Source organism: Lepisma saccharinum, chromosome 26 (genome assembly GCF_977018435.1).
Source record: "Lepisma saccharinum chromosome 26, izLepSacc3.1, whole genome shotgun sequence".
Taxonomy (NCBI): domain Eukaryota; kingdom Metazoa; phylum Arthropoda; class Insecta; order Zygentoma; family Lepismatidae; genus Lepisma; species Lepisma saccharinum.
In genome coordinates this window covers 50,708,724-50,728,358 of record NC_139254.1, presented here as the reverse complement: position 1 = coordinate 50,728,358, position 19,635 = coordinate 50,708,724, and the positions used below count along the sequence as shown (strand labels likewise).

The 19,635-nt window shown below is 38.0% G+C and overlaps 1 protein-coding gene across 4 annotated transcripts in view; it reads right to left on the bottom strand.

Moving 5' to 3' along the window:
* LOC145979793 (condensin-2 complex subunit D3-like) overlaps window positions 1-19,635 on the bottom strand; it is a 183,229-nt gene that overhangs the window by 42,800 nt on the left and 120,794 nt on the right. Inside the window, exon 11 of one of the 4 annotated variants that reach the window (XM_083112783.1) lies at window positions 8,898-8,939. The exons of the other annotated variants lie outside the window; for them this stretch is intronic. Within the exon in view, the coding sequence (XP_082968909.1) occupies window positions 8,898-8,939 (42 nt within the window). The remainder of the gene's footprint in view (window positions 1-8,897; window positions 8,940-19,635) is intronic. 4 annotated transcript variants of the gene reach the window in all.

The following is a 19,635-nucleotide window of genomic DNA, read 5'->3' as shown; positions in this document are numbered from 1 at the left end:
ATACCTTAAATTATACCTACATTGTGCTTTTGAATTAGTACCTTAATTTGTAGGCCACATGGTCTATGCCTGCTTTTGTTGGAAATGAATTTTGAGATACTTTCCATTATTTCTTGCGTAAAAAATAACAGTGTTACAGCCCTTTGTGTTGGTAGGTGATCACCAGAGACATGCCACTTTGCTTGGAAATGCAAAAAAATTCTCACATGACAGACAAATACCAATCTTACGGCTCCCAACTGATAGCTTCAACAAAACAACACCACTTTGCTTCGTAATAGAAAATGTTTCTTGTGTGGCAAATGCCAATGTTAAAGCACCTGTGCAACAGTTGGTATGCACTCAATAGAAAATGTTTCTCGCGTGGCAAATGCCAATGTTAAAGCACCTGTGCAACAGTTGGTATGCACTCAATAGAAAATGTTTCTCGCGTGGCAAATGCCAATGTCAAAGCACCTGTGCAACAGTTGGTATGTACTCAATCTCTCCAAGAATCCCGCCAATTTGCTAGGCGATGCGAAATGTTCTGATTGATTAATTTGCTTTATTTTACTTCGCTTTTTGTGCCACCTTTTGGCTAATCTGCGAAGATGAGGATGAGTGATGATATGATGAAATTGATGAATGGACACTCACAGACATCCATGCCCAGGCCGGGATTCAAAATCGGGACCCTTGGCATCGTAGTGCAATGTGCTAACCACTCTGCTAAGGAATCTGCAAAAACGTTCTGAGAGAAGGTGAAAAATGATGGAAAACATTCATTTACTCATGGTTTCATGTAGCTATCAGAATTATTCCCTTTACAGTCTCGGACACTTCTGCGTTGTAGCGATTCCATTGAAAATAAATTAGGCCATTACAACCCAGAAGTATCCATGACTGTACAACATGAAACATACATTCTTTTTGTGTGTGCATTACACACATAAATATGGTAACACCATTAAGCCTTGTTTCCATGATATGAAAAACTCAATATGCTGACCAAGGCAGAAATTTATTTAATTTTAAAACATAAACTAAACGTAACATTTCAACCATCTAGCAAGGACATCTTCCGACTCTGTACCAAGTACAAATGTACAAAGTGGCATTTGTACTTGGTACAGAGTCGGAAGATGTCCTTGCTAGATGGTTGAAATGTTACGTTTAGTTTATGTTTTAAAATTAAAGAAATTTCTGCCTTGGTCAGCATATTGAGTTTTTCATAAATATTGTACATTTAATTTTTAAGCCTAAAACACACGAATAGATTTTTGTGGTATTCTTAGTTCTACTGTGTAAACACGAAATGTGTTGAATATTTTTTAAAAAAGACCACAATTCGCATCTAAGCAAACATTTGCATTATTCGCAATTTCAAATGCATGAAAAATGTGTTAGAACATGTCACTGTCACATAAACCCCTTTTGCAACAATTAACATTTTTCAGTGTTATCGCATTTGCGAAAAACCAAGGTCCCTAGTCATGAATGTTGAAAGTTTTGCATGAAAGATGCAGCAGATCTGACAACCAACAAAATGTAAGGAGACATTATTCTATGAACTGGAATCGAAATCAGAACCAATCCTTCATCTCATACATATTATTCTATATATCCGAGTGTTATACGCTCGGATATATAGAATATCAAACATCATTTCAACGTGACAACAATCGTACAAATATATATGTAAAAATTCGTTCTGGCAGTTTCAGCCCATAATCATCTATTCATTTTCATGTATTGGCAAGATAGACTAAATTACATTTTAACATGGAGATGATCTCCACTTTAGTTTCAATTTCACTGCATCTTTCACTTCAAGATCCATATTTGAGAGCCCACTACTACAGAAAAATTATGTTATACGTGAACTACTGGGCTTTGAGAGTATACGGATCGTTTGCATGCTCGAGTGGAGAAACTGTCAATTCCGTAAGCCATTTAGCGTCATCCCTGCGAACTATTAGATGATCGAGCAAAAAGGCTTCAATGCAGCACTCTACTTCCTAAACTGGAGTCTGTTACTATTGCTTTAAAGTAGCTCTTGCAATTGTCGTGACAACACCAAAGTTTTGGAGCTACCGCAACCACAGGATGACTCGTATGAAACGAGAGAATACTAACTGTTCATCTATGCGGAAGCTCTGAGTATCAAAGTAGCTACTAAGTTTGTTCCTACAGCTCCATGTACATAAATACAGAAATCAAGGAAGACTGAGGGAAAAGATCCAGTGCCAGTGAATAGATCTGAATTCAAAGTATCATCTAGTTATTATCTGTAATTGAGCAACTCTGAATCAGACTTGAAGCTGAAAGCCTCCAAATGTAAACCTGCCACCCACGAACTTAATTGCATCTCCATATCCTATTTCATTGTAACATTGTTCATTAGAATGAAAGCAAAGTTTTATTGAGTTCTCCAAGCAAAGGAACAAATGCTTTATTCAAAGTATGCGCCATCGCTAGCTATATATTTTGCCCATCTGTCCATCAAATTGTGGATGTCCTTCCAGAAAAATTGTTCACATTTTGAGGTGATTAAGTCAGCAAGTCATTGTTTGTAATTGTTGAAGTGTTGCTGGGAAAGTAAGACATCGATGAAAACTAGTGGTAGTCCGAAGGGGCTAAGTCTGGTGAGTATGGCGGGTGGGGCAAGAATTCCCAGCCATGTGCAAAAATGGTGTCTCTGATGCCTTTCGCTGTGTGTGATGAGGCATTGTCGTGCTGCAAAATTACTTTTCCGTGTCTTGTCACCCAATCTGGGCACTTTTCGATCAATGCATGGTTCAAATTGATGAGTTGTTGACGGTAACAAACAGCATTCACTGTTTCACCTGGTTTCAGAAGCTCATGGCACACCACACCCTTCTGATCCCACCAAATGCACAGCATTGTCTTCCTTCTGAAGCGATTCGGTTTTGCGGTCGATGTTGAAGGTTGTACTGGGTCAACCCATGACTTTTTGCATTTTGGGTTCTTGAAGTAGATCCATTTTTCGTCCCCAGTCACTATCAGATGCAAGAAAGAGTTTCTTTAATGGCGACAAAGCAACACTTCACACACAGTTTTTCGCTTTTCCATTTGTCTGTCGTTCAGATGATGTGGGACCCATTTTCCTGCCTTCTGGATCTTTCCCATGGCATGAAGACGATCAGATATGGTTTGGCGACCAACATTTAACTTCTCTGCCAGTTGTTTTTGCGTTTGCGTATTGTCTTCATCCAACAATGCTTGCAATTCGGCATCTTGGAACTTTTCCAGGTGGTCCGGGCGATCTTTGTTTTTCAAGTCGAAATCACCACTTTTGAATCGTCGAAACCAACGCACAAACACATCTTCCATTAGGACATTGTCACTGTACGTTTCCACAAGGATACGCTGGCTTTCACTTGCATTTTTCTTTTGACTGAACAAGAAAAGCAGGACGTGCCACACATGCTCGTTATTTGGTTTGAAGGTCAACATGTTTCCCAATATCACGATCACTCCCACTCGGTTGCACATCTATGGCATTTTCACAGGTACTGTCCTGGCAACACACTGATGTAACAGTTGAGACTGTGCACCAACCCTTACTTCCAGCACCATCCAGCGACGAAATTAAGAATTATTAACCGGCACACCTCGTAATTCTCCAGGTGTCTTCTGTCCTAGCTTGGAAGCCTATCCGGAAATCACCTGGTTGCTTGAGAAAACCTCATCAACATTCGCAGCCATGAAAGCTTCAAGAATTATATAAGAATGTTGTTTTAATGACACCATACCACAGCAGCAATTAGTAACATCACTCTTCCAGTCCATTATCTTTATTCCGATAAAAATTTCCTAGCTGAAATAACTTGTTTCATAACAGCAAAACAACTTTTTGTCACTTGTTTTTTTAAAATGACAATATATTCTCTTGAAAATGTGTAATCTTTGACATTACAAATCACACTGTGCCACTCTGAAAAGATCATAGCAATGAGTGAAGCAGCAGATTAGACATTTCTCAAGTTGGTAAAGAAAGCTATATGCAACAATAATAGCATCAGTAATATTCACAACCACCTTCTTCAGAAATGTTTTTCAAACCAAATGATTTTGGTTCATTACTATTTTCATAGCCAAATGTAGGTTTAGACATTATGCACTTAATCAAGATCCTTTCAACATTAATGACATCTTACTGAAAATGACCCTGCATGTCATTCCCGCAATTCTTTCTTATTCTGTACTTCATTTTTATTCCTTTTGTTTTCACATGGATTTTTTCTTTATACGAGGGGGCATGTAAAAAAAAAAAAAGGCCGATTGGTTATTACAGAGAATACAATCCAGTGAGAATTTTTTTTATTTTGATGCTATGCAAGTGCATACCCTGGCTATTTTTCTACATAGCTATGACGTTCCAAGCATTTTTGGTACCGTGGAACAAGTTTACGTAGACCCTCTGCATAGAAATCTGCCACCTTGGATCTCAGCCAGTCGAGAACTGATGTCTTGAGAACATCATCGAAACGTTGCAAAGCAAGCCACTTTTTGAGATGAAGGAACAGAAAGTAATCACTTGGGGCAAGATTGGGACTATATGATGGGTGATTAAAACGTTCCCATCGGAATTTTTGAATTGTCGCAACAGTACGGTCAGCTGTGTGTGGGCGGGTGTTGTCATGAATAAGCAGAATTCCAGACCGTAACATTCCTCTTTGCCAGTTTTAGATGGCACGCCGCAGATTAGACAGTGTTTGGCAATACACATCTGCTGTGATGGTTAGTCCCGGTTCGAGGAATTCCACGAGGATTACACCTTTTTGGTTCCAAAACACGGTTGCCATGATTTTGCGATGTGATGGTGTTTGCTTGAATTTCTTTGGTTTCCGTGAACCGGAGTGACACCATTGCATGGTCAGCTGCACTCAGTCCTTTTACATTGAGAAATCTAATCACCAACCTCACCTCACATTTGGAGGGATTATTCTATTACAGCAGCCATTTCAACTTTCTGCTACTCGCACGTACGCACCTCCACACTTAGAAGTATACCTCTGTTACTTCATACAGAATTGTATAAGTTAGAGATTTCTTAAATATTTATAGTTCTTGTTTACTTTGATACATTATTTTGCCTTCTTAAACATCCATTATGTTTTGATAAATTCATGTTTTAGTTTCCTATTGTATTTCAAATGCCTACATACAGGGTGGCAATAAAGTCATAATGCATATGATGAATTGATAATAACTGCAATGTGCTGTTAAGTAGAATCTAAGCATTTACAGACACGAATACAAGGGTCGATTTGTTCTCTCATTTAAACACAACAAAACATATTATATATTTGTTCCAAATGCTCCTAACACATTATCTTTCCCACAATATTCTTGCATGATAACAAGCTCCACTGGAAAAAGTCCTTTATTATTTCCATATTATTAAGGGATATGTTTATAAAAATGGCTATAACTCCTAAACCAGTGCACTTCTTTTTTTAAAAAAAACAACTTTTACATGTAATAATGAGTAAAAAAACAACACTTTAAGCAATGTATGACAATTAAGGATCCAGGGGGGAGGGATGTGGAGGCAAAGACCTGACTTTCAAAAATTGGGCAGACCATGTGACAGAATTAACACACTATTTTTTAAAATTATTCATGATATTTCATTTCTGTGTTTTTGGTTCATTATTATACCCCTAAAGGTATTACATATTCGAATTAAAATAAATATGTCTATTGATATTATTGTTAACAAGTGCTGGTTGAAAAAGTCCTTTGTTCCCCTTTTGTTACTTTGGGATAAATTAAAGATGAAGCGCTACAACTCTTCAGCCCCTGTATTTTTTTCTTTAATTTAAATTGTACATGTAATAATGAGTAAAGAGGAACACTTTAAGCAAGATGCAAAAATTACAGATCCAGGAGAGAAGTGAGGGCAAAGGCCCAAAGTTAGAAATTTTCGGAAATTAAGCAAAATTTCTGAATGCACTAATTTCAGTTTTTTTTCCTTCCAAAATTGGGGCATGAGCATATTACATATCCTCAAAGAGTAGTCTTTTGTCATGCTTCCCTCCAAGTTTGGTCCAATCAGCATCCACAGAGTCAACGCTATAAGCGATATTCTGGATACTCCTCTGAATTTTGGCAACACTGCCATTCTTGTACATTGTTATTATTTTTTAGCCAACAATTATCAGTGTGTTTTCAATGAAACTTTGCACAGTTGTAGGAATGTACAACTGCTACATACTACATTTTTTTCATTTCCTTTGGTCTATTGTGGTGGCCACAAGGCCAATTTCTTCTTAAAAAATTCAATTTTCTTCTTCTTCCTTTAACCCTAATTATTGGAAGGCACAATGTATACATTTTACCTCCGCTGAAAGTCCTGTCTTTAAGAAAAAAAATAAAACCAATTCCATCTGTCTATGACAATTAGTTCTCAAGCTAAGATGTTTTTTACTTCGCAGCATGTTTGAAAAGCACTTGCTTGAAATGTGTTTGTACGTAGATGCTTTTCAGGTACGCGACGCTTCATCCGCTAAACTGGTCTTACAGTTTAAAATGGGTTCGAAAGGAGGATTGGTCTGCAAAGTATAACAGATACCCTAGGCATCAGTTTAGAGTGGGTGCATTACATTGTGCATGAAGAATTGGAGATGAAAAAACTTTCTGTCAAGTGGGTGCCCAAACTCTTGACAGCTGATCACAAGCGGAAAGGAAGGGACAGTGTTGGACCATTTTTCACGTGGTGCAGCCAGTGTTATTGAATGATTAGTGAAAGTGGACGAAACTTCATTGGATGTGTGTGATGCTGTGACAAAATATCAATCCATGAAGTGGTGCTATAGTGGATCACCACCACCAAAAATGTTGCCAACAGAAATTTAAAAAAAAAAACTTAAAAAAAAGCAATGGGAGTGATATTTTGGGATTGTGATGGGATAATACTCAGCAAATATCTGGAAAAAGACACCACCTTGAATGTTGAATGCTATGTGGTCCTGTTGGATAAAGTGCATTCAGCTTTGAAGGAAAAGAGGCGGTGGAAACTGTCAAAAAGCATCCTCTTCCTCCAAGACAATATTCCTTGAAACAAGACAAGCACCACAATGCAAGTCAGACTATTATATTTTCCTTAAACTCAAAATTCACTTCAAAGGTACTGAATTTAGGAACACTACTCATTTCATAAGTAGAGTCATGATTTGCAGATCAAGATACAACCTTCTATTACCACGGGTTAGAATTGCTGCAGGAACGTTCTGCCAAGTGTGTCAACATGACAGGGAACTATGTTGAATAAAATGATGTTCATTTACCACTCATGTCATTATTTCTTTCCGAGGCCAGAAACTTATCAAAACTCCTCGTATATTGTAAGGAATATTACATGATTTCGTAATAAAAAATATCACAAACAGACGGCAAAAAAAAGTCAAAAATATCTTACATCAAATTTTATAAATGAGCATCCAGAAGGGATTAATTCACAGGTCATTAAGCCACTGGAGGATGGACAGTATACAGACTTCCTAAGCTACCCAAAATCGAAAATTATCAACATTTAGCCATGGATTATGCCCATGTAGAATCTAGTGGCACAGGTGAAATTTAATCCCTCTGGATGAAACTAGACCCCCCCCCCCCCAACTGGCCCTAGGAGTTGGACTGTCAAAAGTAGAGATGTGAAGGAAATACTGAATGCTTGTGGCATGTCAGTGGCTTGCAGCCATACACTGATGAATCATAAAGTCAGAGACAATACTTTCAAATCATCATTCGTATTTATATTTGGGTCACAACAAGGAATCGCCTCCCAGATGGCACAGTGGTAGCGTTGTTGCCTTTTAATCCTGGGTTCGATACCTGGTGGATGTACATAGTGGTTCGGATCCCACTTTAAACTGTAGGTCCAGTCTCGATTAGTGTTACTGTGCATAAAGTGGACTTAAAACACCAACTCAATCAATCACAACCAGTAATCTAACAGCTTATACCAGAGGTAAAAGCATTACATAAGCCTATACGAGAACGAAATTCAAGCTGTCAACACATTTTCCAGCAGTAGCCATTCTCTGATGCTATTTTCATGACCTAAGACTGTGTTTCGGGGTGTAGACATCAAATGGTCTCCTGAACTCTCTTGATAAAATCACAATAATCGGGTCACTTCATATTCAAGTAGCTTACTTAACATAATTATGTTTTGTGTAACTGTAAAAATGGGCATGCTATGAAGGGTGCACTTGAAAATACACCAAACATTAGGTTAGAATAAAGAAGCATAGTGGCAATCGTAGCTACAGTAGAAAAAAAAAAGATGATAGTTAACAGTCAGTAAGTCAAGTCCTTCTTAATGCAGTACCTAATGGAGCAGAAAATCAAAAATAAAATATGTTCTAAAATTTAAAAAAAGCAAAATCGAAAGTGAAATTCAGCATTTCATCAACAGGAACCAATGCTGATTTACTTATGATATACAGTATAACATCATCCTACTTAAAATACTGGCCTTATAAACTATGAAATTACGTCACAGTACTAATAATTGTACATGAAGAGCGATAATATATTATTACAGTACAGGAAAGCAAATACATAATCAAGTAGTTCGTTAGGTTAAATGTCAAAATTTCTTCTCCAGTCAAATACATTAAAATCTAATATTTCACCAAATCAAAACTATAAGTATGTTTGTTGAGATGAACTCTACTAACCTTCAAGAACGAAGGAGAAACAAAAAAGGATTTTTTTAAGAAAAGAATGATTGAGAGCTTACACAAGAATAGCAATAACAATTTGCACATACAAACAAAAACATAAACAGGTTACACAAAAATAATTACGAAAGAGCATGCTTTTTTTTTCCTTGAAATGATTTACATTATTTAAAGACTGATGTAATCTTTCACTAGAAATACCTGGGGGATGTTATACTGCAAATTTGCTGCACTTGAGCTTGTCTGAAAATAGCAAAAATTTAAGGATAATGAATAGCTCTCTAGTTTATATAGCAGTGAATACATTTGCTTTGTTCTTTGGACTTCGCTTCCTTGCAAAAAAAAAAAAAAAAAAAAAAAAAAAAAAAAAAAGATTTGCTTCTAGGGCTGAACCGATGCTACTGTATTGATATCAGCCAATATTTCCAGTATCGGGTCAAACTACGAGAGTGATCCAGAAAAAAATAATGTTTTGGTGTAAAATACAAACAACAAATGACGTGCGCAAAAAAATTACGGTACAGAAAATACATACTCCACTCTACTTTTCCACATATTCGTCATACCCATTCAAGCACTTATCATAGCGTGATACCAGTTTGTTAATACAGTCATTGTACTTGTTTGTCGCCAATGTATTCAACCATGTAGTGACAGTATCTTTCCGTTCATCAACCGTGGCAAAGTGTTTTCCAGAAAGAAGGTACATTTGATTGAAGCACACAGCACACTCCACCTACACCCGCTCAGGCAAGCACTGGGATGGTGCATACATGTACGACTCACCCTTGTGACAGAGGCCTTAACCCTGTGTTGGTCGCGCACAGTCTCTAGTTCCGGGTGTGTGGTTTTTATGTCACCATTCATCAATGTTTTGTCAACCACCTTCCTCTGTCTAGCTGAGTTTACACTTTCCTCTTTTACATCAATATTTTGTTTTCAGTGTTATTCAGATCTTCGAGCCACTAAGTCCGCTCGGCCAGAGAATGGACTTGAGGAAACCCAGACTTTCCGCCTCCAGTTCAAAGGGGGAAAAAGCAGTGTTGCTACCGGTTGCTACATGCCTGATTTTTGTCCAGTAGTACACGACACCTCTTCCTGTCAACAAACCCCCTTCGCTTGCATTTCAGGGAGAGGCAAGGAATCGGAGTCCCATTCGCTTGCTATTCGGAGGCAACCATTAGGCTTCGCTGTGCTGGCTTTGATGAGGGTGCCACCTGTTTCGAAAATAACCCAAAACAAAAAATTTGGCAACTCGGAATACCACGAAAATTCCTCCTCATCACGGCAACTTGACAAAGCCGATTGGTTCAGCTGTTCATGTGACCCTCCATGGCTTTAGACAGAAAAGACAAAAATAGAATTTCCAAGTTAGTTTTTTGGCCGGAACCACTGTAGAAGTTCTTCGAAGCCCCTTGGAGTCTGAGTACAAGCAGGACTCTAGGCGTACCTATTTTTTACTGACAATCCGGTCTGCCGTTCCGTGCCCGACTAACAAAGAGTGCCTTTTTATGGTTTTATAGAATTTAAATTTTTAAAGTTTTGTACAATCTCAATTGTTTCCAAGAAAGGATCTAATCATAATAATTGAGGGTTTGGCGCTTTAGAACTTTAATTTAACAAATTTTAAAACCCCAGGCTCTGGCACTGTCCACAACCATGAACGTAATTTTTTGCGTGCAACCCACGAAGGCTTAAAGACAAAGATTGATGAAGCAATTGAGGCTGACTGACGTTTCACATTAGACATTCTGCATAAATCTCTTCCTGCAATTCCATGATCTCTGTGCCAGATGGTTCCCTCAACTGCTAAGACGTACACTGTCACTACATGGTTGCTGAGTACAATGACGAGATCAACAAACTGATATCACGCTATGATAAGAGCTTGAATGGATATGGAGAATGTGTGGAAAAGTAGAATAAGGTTTGTAGTTTCTGTACCATAATTTTTTGCACATATCATTTGTCGCTTGTGTTTTACACCAAAATGTTCCTTTTTTCTGGATGACCCTTGTGTTACAGATATCGGCTGATACTCTTCGGGGAATTGGGTATTCTGTGGAGTATGCAAAATGAGAAATTCTCTTGCCAACTGCATCAATATTTTGCAGCAAACATCGATATTGTGTTTAATGACAGCTACTTTAAAGTTCTGATTAGCTCACATATTAATATATGAAGATTTTAAAGAAATTTCTTACAGTTTGATATGGCATACTTCTAATGAAATTATACACATATTAATCTCTATAACTATTCTGAGCAAATTTTAATTGATACATGGTTGATACTGGCACCAGTATTACAGAAATTGGTTTCAAATGTCAGCACCAACTGAAGGTGTTCTCGGATCAGCCCTAGTATACTTCAATATTAAGGACACTAGTCTTTCACTTTATAATTTGGAAATCCATATATTGAAATAAGCTAAGATTATTTCTACTTTGAGTATTATAGGTGATGTGTAACTCATATGAAGAATTATTTTGTTCAGATGAACAGTGTTTCATCCGAAGCATCACATGTAAATTTATGAACTTGACATGTCAAATCCATGGGCAGCATTCTATATTAGTAAGTGGAATTATAGGGATGGAAGAAGCTCCAGACAGACTAAAATTGAAGCTGGTCTGCAGGCTTTCAGACAACAACAATAATACAGTATTGTTTATCATTCAAACACATCGCTCAATACAACATATGCTTATAGCTAGGATTTACACTAAGCAATAACTGTTATTATGCTGGATCATTGGTCACCAATCATCTGTCTCGCCACCAAAGTTCTGAGTTTTGAGTCTGATCTGGCCATAGGTGTTCCTTATGAGTGTCCCTTCACCCTTTCCATCTAATCATCACTCATCCTCAACATTGCAATTAGTCAAAAGTGGCAGAAAAGCAATGTAAATCTATGTTGTTCTTAAAGGCTCGCATAACCACTTCTTGAAAATGCAAAATAATATAATACAGTTATTTTTAGTGGTTTTTATTTTTCCTGTGACATTTCGTCCTGGTTTCAATACTTGGTTTCAAGGATGAAACATCACAGGAGACATTACATTATTTTGCACAGGCTATGTAAAATTTAAAAAAATGTACATTTACCTCTGTTCTTGATGAAGAATAGTGCCTGCAAGTTCAGAATGACAAATTGACAAATCAAGGTTGGCAATTCTAATCCTAAGTTTAAGCTATGTTGAGGCATCAAACAAAAAAACCTAAAAGATATTTCTTGTTGCTATGTCATATATGTAGCACTTTCTGCACTTACAATACTTGTTAATGTTGTCGCCTAGTAATCAAGGGGTCCCAGGTTTGATAGTGGTTCGGATCCCACTTTAAACTGTAAGTCCAGCCCCAATTAAACTACAGTAGACTTGAAACTCAAACGAACTTACAATATTGTTCTACAGCTGAAATAATTTAATTCATTAACAAAAAAAAAGGGTAAAAAAAAGGTAAAGTGCTCCCCTGTGCATAGCACCACGCCTGAAGGCGTATAGGGGGTGTGGGGGTAATGCACATTAACAAAGGAGTTTATTAAATTCAGTAAGCGAAATGGTGATGCCTTTAATTCTACTTTTTAAAATATATTATGGAATGTAATCCATGTAATGGTTTCACAAGCTGATTAATAATTCATATTTGTTTAGAATGCAAGCTCCATATATTGTATGATGATGTTCCCATGTCTATATGATACAAATTTGCAACATGCTAATATCCACATTCTCAAAACGCAGTGTATTTCACAACACATTATTTTTCTTGTTCTATATTCATGCATACATGTCTCACAGCAAGTAACCATTTCAACATAGTTGCATAAGACATGGACCATAATCTGCTATTACTGGGTGGAGCAACCATTCACAGGTTATGTTCTTATATGTTCATAAAGATGAATCAACTGAAGTAGAAAGTACATAGGCTAGGCCAATTAGGTTTTGTTGCTTTGGATATTTTTGCATTTTTCCCCTTTATGTGTCTGCATGTAAATATTCTTTCAGAAAGAAGAAAATATCTAGCACAGGTCACGTTTTGGAACATGACATCTAGTGTAATTAGTTATATCCATAAACTGGAACTACAGCAACTTGAATATACGTAGTGTGGAAAACGACCCAAGAAACTGTTCCTGAAACGGATGATAACATAGATGGCAGTGCAATCAGTATCGCAACTAATTTTCTTATGAAAGTAATGTGGTTTAGTTAATTTTTGGAATATATTGTGTAGATTTGTTTGTCTTCAAAGGTGGTAAGTGAACTGATGGAAACAATTATATTTGTGGAGTGATTTGCGGTCAGGAAATGGCATAATTTGGAAAGAAAAGTAAAATAAAATAAATAAATAGCATGAGTAATACAAGAAGAAACATCGCAATGTGATTCTGGACATCAGGTGTTGGATTGCGTACTAGAGTTTATTTTTTTATGTTATTAGAATGTATATGGATATTTCATACCGAGGCGACAAACCACAAGTGTCGCTTGGAAACGAGCAGTCGTCGGTAATCAATGCAGCCTTTTGAACAGTAGGGACACAAGATCTGACTGCACCGTTTCCTCAAGGACATTTTAGACCAAAGTGGCATGCGACAAACGACATGGGGATTTCACACCAAAGCGACACGGGTTCTTTGGTGCAATGCAGCTTTTAGACTGAAGCAACATGCAACACATGTCGCTCGGAAACGAACCAATCAAGAGCAATATTTCACTAACAGCATGACAATCAGCACAGACCAGCGTTTGGTTGGTAAAATGCTCAAGCGATAAGAGTCGCATGCCGCTTGTTGCTTTGGTCCGCAATCTCCATAAAGCAAGACACTCTTTGCATCATGCATGCGTGACCAAGAAACCACTGCAACATGTTGCAAGCTATTGAGGAAATGGGCCAGTTTGAGAGACACACAAGTGACAAAGCAACACATGCAGCTTATCGTGTTGCATAGATCTGTTGTTGTAATGTGCTGTTTATCGTGTTGCCTAGATCTGTTGTTGTAACATGAGGTTTATCCTGTTGCCTAGATCTGTTGTTCGCACAATTAGCAGCAAACGCTTGTCTAAGGTACCATGTTGCTTGTACTTCGTTGGGAACTCGCCCCTGTGGCATGTTGCTTCGGTCTGAGTACCCTTCCTTTAAGCAGCTTTCCGACCGAAGCAACAAGTAGCACACAAATACAACATATGAACATGTGCTGAACGTGTCGCTTGCTGAACGGTTTACTGTTTGGACCCTCATGTGCAAGGAATGCTATTTTACAGTCTGAAAGTTAGTTACTTCAGTGTGAACATCCCATGTCACTTGTCCCATTGGTCTGAAAGTTTCCTTACACTTATGTAGATGGCACTAAGGAAGTTTTCTGGGTCTCCCTTTGTTGTTTCATGCAATCATCAGTTATCATCATCGACGCGATTAGTTTCAAGTGGAAGAAACGAGACAGTAAATATTAAAAATATAAATGCTTCAGTGTGTATATCTTTAAAAGAAATTATGATGATAATAATAATAATGAACCTAATTCATACACAAAATTTAGTTACCAAGAGCATTCCATGCGTATATTGTTTCCCATATTATTAATGAAAGTCACGATAACAGGATGTGGTCAACTGTCAATGTCGATGCTATATATTTTGGTTAAACAGTTAGGTTGGGCACAGTCTTAACATTTTATATCTAATCTTATCGAGAGAAAAAGTTAATTCATACATTACTATGGCATTGTTTAAGTTGTTCTCATAGCATTTCAACCAATTAGTTTGAGATGAACAAGATCCAAACCTCATTTTGTTAAACCTATCAACATTAACTTGTTGTTCTCATGGGACCATAATAAACTACTGTTTTAAGCAATTCCTGATGAAGACCAACACTTCCGTAAGACATATAGAAACTCTTACCTATTAAATTTTAGTGGTGACTGTTGACATGAACAATTGTAACTTAGAATATATATTCCGATTTCATTCCAGTTTCAGTTAGAGAACTGAAAGTGAACCGAAAGGTTTCATTCCGGGCCGAACTGAAACTATAACCTCAGATCATTCCAGTTACGGTTCAGACATATATATTCCGGTTCCATTCCAGTTTCAGTTCGAGAACTGAAAATGAACCGAAAGGTTTCATTCCAGGCCGAACTGGATGTAAAACATCAGATCAATCCAGTTCTGGTTCGGAAATATATACTCTACTTTCAGTTCAAGGACTGAAAGTGAACCGCAATGTTTCATTCCGGGCCGAACTGGAAGTAGGTTTCAACTGCAGTCCCTGATTGTAAGGCATTCGTATATTTGCTTTCACAAGTAAACTATTAAATCTCTCACATTTTGGCTATGTTGTACTGTTGTAATAGGCCGTTCCCCTTTATACCCATACAGTGTTTAATTATGCATTTTCTTTCTGAAGCTTCCCACAATTATTTTCCAATCAATTTGCATCCTTTAAATAGTTTCCCCTTCCTCCCAAATCATGTAGAACAAATAAACTATAAACTATAAAATATGGATATAAATTTACTGATACCAATAAATGATTACATATATCCCTATCAGTAAAAGTAAGCACTGGAGCAAAGTGATCATGAAAGCTCATGGAACCATGCATGCGTTTTACAACCTATGGGCTCATGGTTTCATAATTTCCATAATATTTCAACGTAATGAGCAGGCTGCCTTCATGTTTCATATTAAAAACAAAATACAGTCCAATTACCCATAATGAGGGCTCCACCATAGCCTGATGGCCTTATGCTCCCTGAACAATGACCGTGCTTCTGCCATTTTCTTTCACTGTCCTGCCTGTTGCATACATTAATGTCATCTTCTGAGTGGACATCACACTACGAGGGTTGTTCGGAAAGTTCTAAGAATCGGTCAGAGATGGCATTCCAATCTGAACAAAATCATGTGTATTAGAAGGCCACTTCTGTTCTGAACGTGCAGGGAAAATTTTATCACCAAATAGTCTGGTTTCCATAGGCACGTGAAGGAGCAAAAGTGCAAATGACGTGACAAAATGGAACAAAAGGAAGTCCATGTGGTCATCGAGTTTCTGGTGAAGAAGGGGTTAAATGTGACAGCCATCAAAGCCGAATTGGACACAGTGTTGGGAGACCCTGCCCTATCATTTGCCACTGTTAGCAAGTGGACGATGCTGTTCAAGCTTGGATGGGACAGTGTTGAAGATAAGCCCCACAGTGGACATACGCCAACTGCCATCACACCAGAAACAATCGATAAAGTCCATGATATGGTGCAGGCTGACCGAAGATTGAAAGAGCGGGAGATAGCTCATGAAGTAGGCATCTCAGTGGACCGAGTACACCACATTCTAACTGAAGAGTTGGGCATGAGGAAGCTTTGGGCAAGTTGAGTGCCGTGCCTGCTTACACCGGAGCAAAAACCGCATTCGCGCAGTGACTTCCACTGAAAGTTTGGTGCTTTTCCAGAGGAATCCTCAAGAGTTTCTGGGGCGTTACATCACTATGGACGGAACTTGAGTTCATTACTACACGCTCGAGACAAAAAGCAGTCCAAACCTGAAGAAATTCTTTGGTAGCAAGAAATTTCAGCCCAATGAAGAAGTAATCTCCACAGTGACAGGCTATTTAGCAGACCTGGATGAATCCTCACATTCTGCTGGTGTCAAGGCATTGGAGGCCGTTTAGTCTATGGGCCAGCTAAGAATTGGGTATAATTTGGGGGTATTAATTTTTCTTTATGCCACAGTTATATGGGTATGTAAGGATACCAAAAAACCATGCTTGCCATCTCAAAATGGTAGCTAATAGAAATGGCGGCCAATCCAAAATGGCAGATTTTGACATTTTAAAAAATAACTATATCTCTGAAACTAAAGGCCCGATCTCAACGAACTATTTTTATAAAAATGAAAGCTTAATATATGTTCTATATTTAATGTTATATTTAGTTTTTCGATAGGAGCAATCGTTAAGTACTCAATGACGGATTAGTAAAAAAGAATTCATATAAAACTAATGAATTATGTAGTGTGTGCATCAAATACTTCTAGCAGCATGTGTCCTTAGTCCTATTTCATTAAATGTATTGTAACTGGTATGGACTATTGAATAATATACTAATGCTATATATATGTAATAACATTTAATGATAATCATAATCATTGATATTAGTATTGTTATTATTATTAATAATAATAGTTTTTGTTGTTGTAGTATTAACTAGCCATTTACTTTGTTTAGTTGTTACCGATGTTAATGGAAAAATGTTATTGATTGATTGACATTAAAATTTTGTATGCATCATCATTTTCGCCCATCATATTATATGAGGCCAAGCCCCTTACAATGTATAAAACATCACCATGCGTGTCTCTCAAATCATGTGTGTATATGATCAGTCGGTGCACGACACTCTCTCCCTTTTGGCTGAAGAGACTCCTGTTTCATGGAGTTTGCCTATAGTGGTCTCTGGGATCTTCTAACTGGCTGGTGATTGCTTCTCGCATTTGGAGGCTCTACTACATCTTCAGCATCAGGTACTGGGAGATAGTCCTCCTCTCTAACTAGTACTGGGTTGTTGCAGCACGAGTGACTTTGATTTCGGACAAAGGTGTCTTTTCCAACCTTATTGGGATACCTCTTGATCTTTGTGAGATGAACAAGAACCACGTCATTATCGACAATCACCTTTGCCATCTTCCGGCCCATCAATTTAACAATTTCGCCGATAGTGTATTTGGAACCATCGCTGAATCTTTTCTTGTAACGTTCCACTAGTACCTTTTCCCCCGGCATAAATGGAATAGGACCAATAACCTGATTCTTGGAACCATCTGATGCGTCAGAAGTGGAAATATCCATTCTTGGCCGAAACTTAAGCAAGCGTTCAGCCGGACTATACCCGTGAACTGGAGTATTTCTCAATCTTCTCAATAGTTCAAGAACGAACTTGTCCGTGTCTTGCAAAGTGATACACAAACGATTCGAAAAGTTCTTTTCGAGCATGTTCTTCACTATCCCAACATTCTTTTAAGCTAGACCATTTGATTGGGGGGTGTCTGGAGCTGAGTGAAGAAGCTTCATATTCCTCTTTGAGCAATGAGCATTAAACTCTGAAGATGCAAATGGTTGACCATTGTCCGTTACATAGGTTTTCGGATATCCAAAGCATGAAGAAAATTCATCTAAATGACCAGTCATGGTGTCAAACTGCATATGCTTCACTCTCCACACAAATATCCAATGAGAATAAGCGTCAACCAGCAACAGGAAATTCATATCTGAGAAATGGAAGAAATCAAGATGGACACGCTCAAAAGGCTGCGATGCAATAGACCACGTTTCGAATCTGGTACCTGGTACGTTCGGCCTGTTATTGTAACACAAACATGTGTCACACAAAGACGTGAGCCTTTCAATGTCTTCGTTCATAGTGTTCCAGAAGAACGATGAACAAGCTATTTCTTTCATTTTGCACGTTCCCTGGTGGAATTTGTGAAACAGAGAAAGGACACTTTGGATGCAAGATTCTTTGATACGACCAGTCCTTCACCCACGAAAATACATCTCTTCTGTATCTGGACATCATATCTCATGCCGAATATTTTTCTGAGAGGATACCCTTTTGTTCTCCCGATGAATTGTGGCCATCTCACTGGAACATACTCGAAGACTTTTGAAAGCTCAGGATCACGTCGTGATTCCAGCGCAATGTGCGTCAACACCGAAGATTCAATTAGATTAAGGACAACCGGCTAAGCTGTCAACTGACATGCGAAATCATCACGATTATCATGGACTGGATCATATGCAACACAAATTCTTGACAGCGTATCAGCCAACGCCACATGAGGTGTGTATACAGTTTTGAAGTCATATTCTTCCAATACTAACTTCCATCTGTTGGTTCTGCTGATGGCTAGAGCAGGCAGGTTACTTCTAGGATCCAGCAGGTGAGATAAAGGTTTCAAGTCAGTGAATGCAACAAAATGTCGTCCAATGAGGTACTTGTGAAAGTATTTTACTCCACGGACTAATGAAAGTGATTTTTTTTCCAATTGAGTGTAGTTCCATTCCGTAGTGGATAAAGTACCGGCCATACACATGATAGGCTTTAGGACTACATTTATCTTGTGCATTATAGCAGCTTCCGTAGCGGTAGGAGATGCATCTGACATCAGGTATAAGTCTTTCTTAGGATCATATACAGTGCATACTAAGTCCTTAGATAGTTGACATCCTGGAATTCCTTCTGATGAACATCTGCCCCTTGAGCAGCACGCCCCATTCTTCAACAAATCATATAAACTGGCAACACAGTCAGTTAGATTTGGCAGGTACGAAGCGTAATATGTGACCATACCGAGAAATGACTTCAATTCGACGACATTAGTGGGTGGCTTACACTGAATTATTTTATCAATGTTTTCTTTCAGAGGACGAATTCCCTCCTGTGAAAGAGAATGTCCCAGATACTTCACATTTTTCACGAAGAACACAGACTTTTGTTCATTTATGCGGATGCCATAATTGGAGAAAAGATTCAGCACCTTTCGTGCATTATCATAACACTCCTCAAGAGTAACTTCTCCTATTAAAATGTCATCTTGGAAAATGGAAACCTTGTCTACACCCATCAATATCTGCTCCATCGTGGCTTGGAAAATGAGACTGGTACAGTTTACTCCGAAAGGAAGCTTCAACTGTCTGAATAATCCGAATTCCGTGTTGAAGACAAGGACCTTCTGAGCCTGTAGAGATAGGTGTAACTGAAGTTAAGCCCTTCCAAGGTCAAATGAAACGAATCAACTGCAACCAACCATCTTCTTGAAGACGACTTTGATTTGATTACATTTCTGTTTAATGAGGAAAAACTTATACCTTTCAAGTACGAGATTCTTTTTGGGCTCATAATGGCGTATCAATATTTGTTGATTTGAGCGAGAC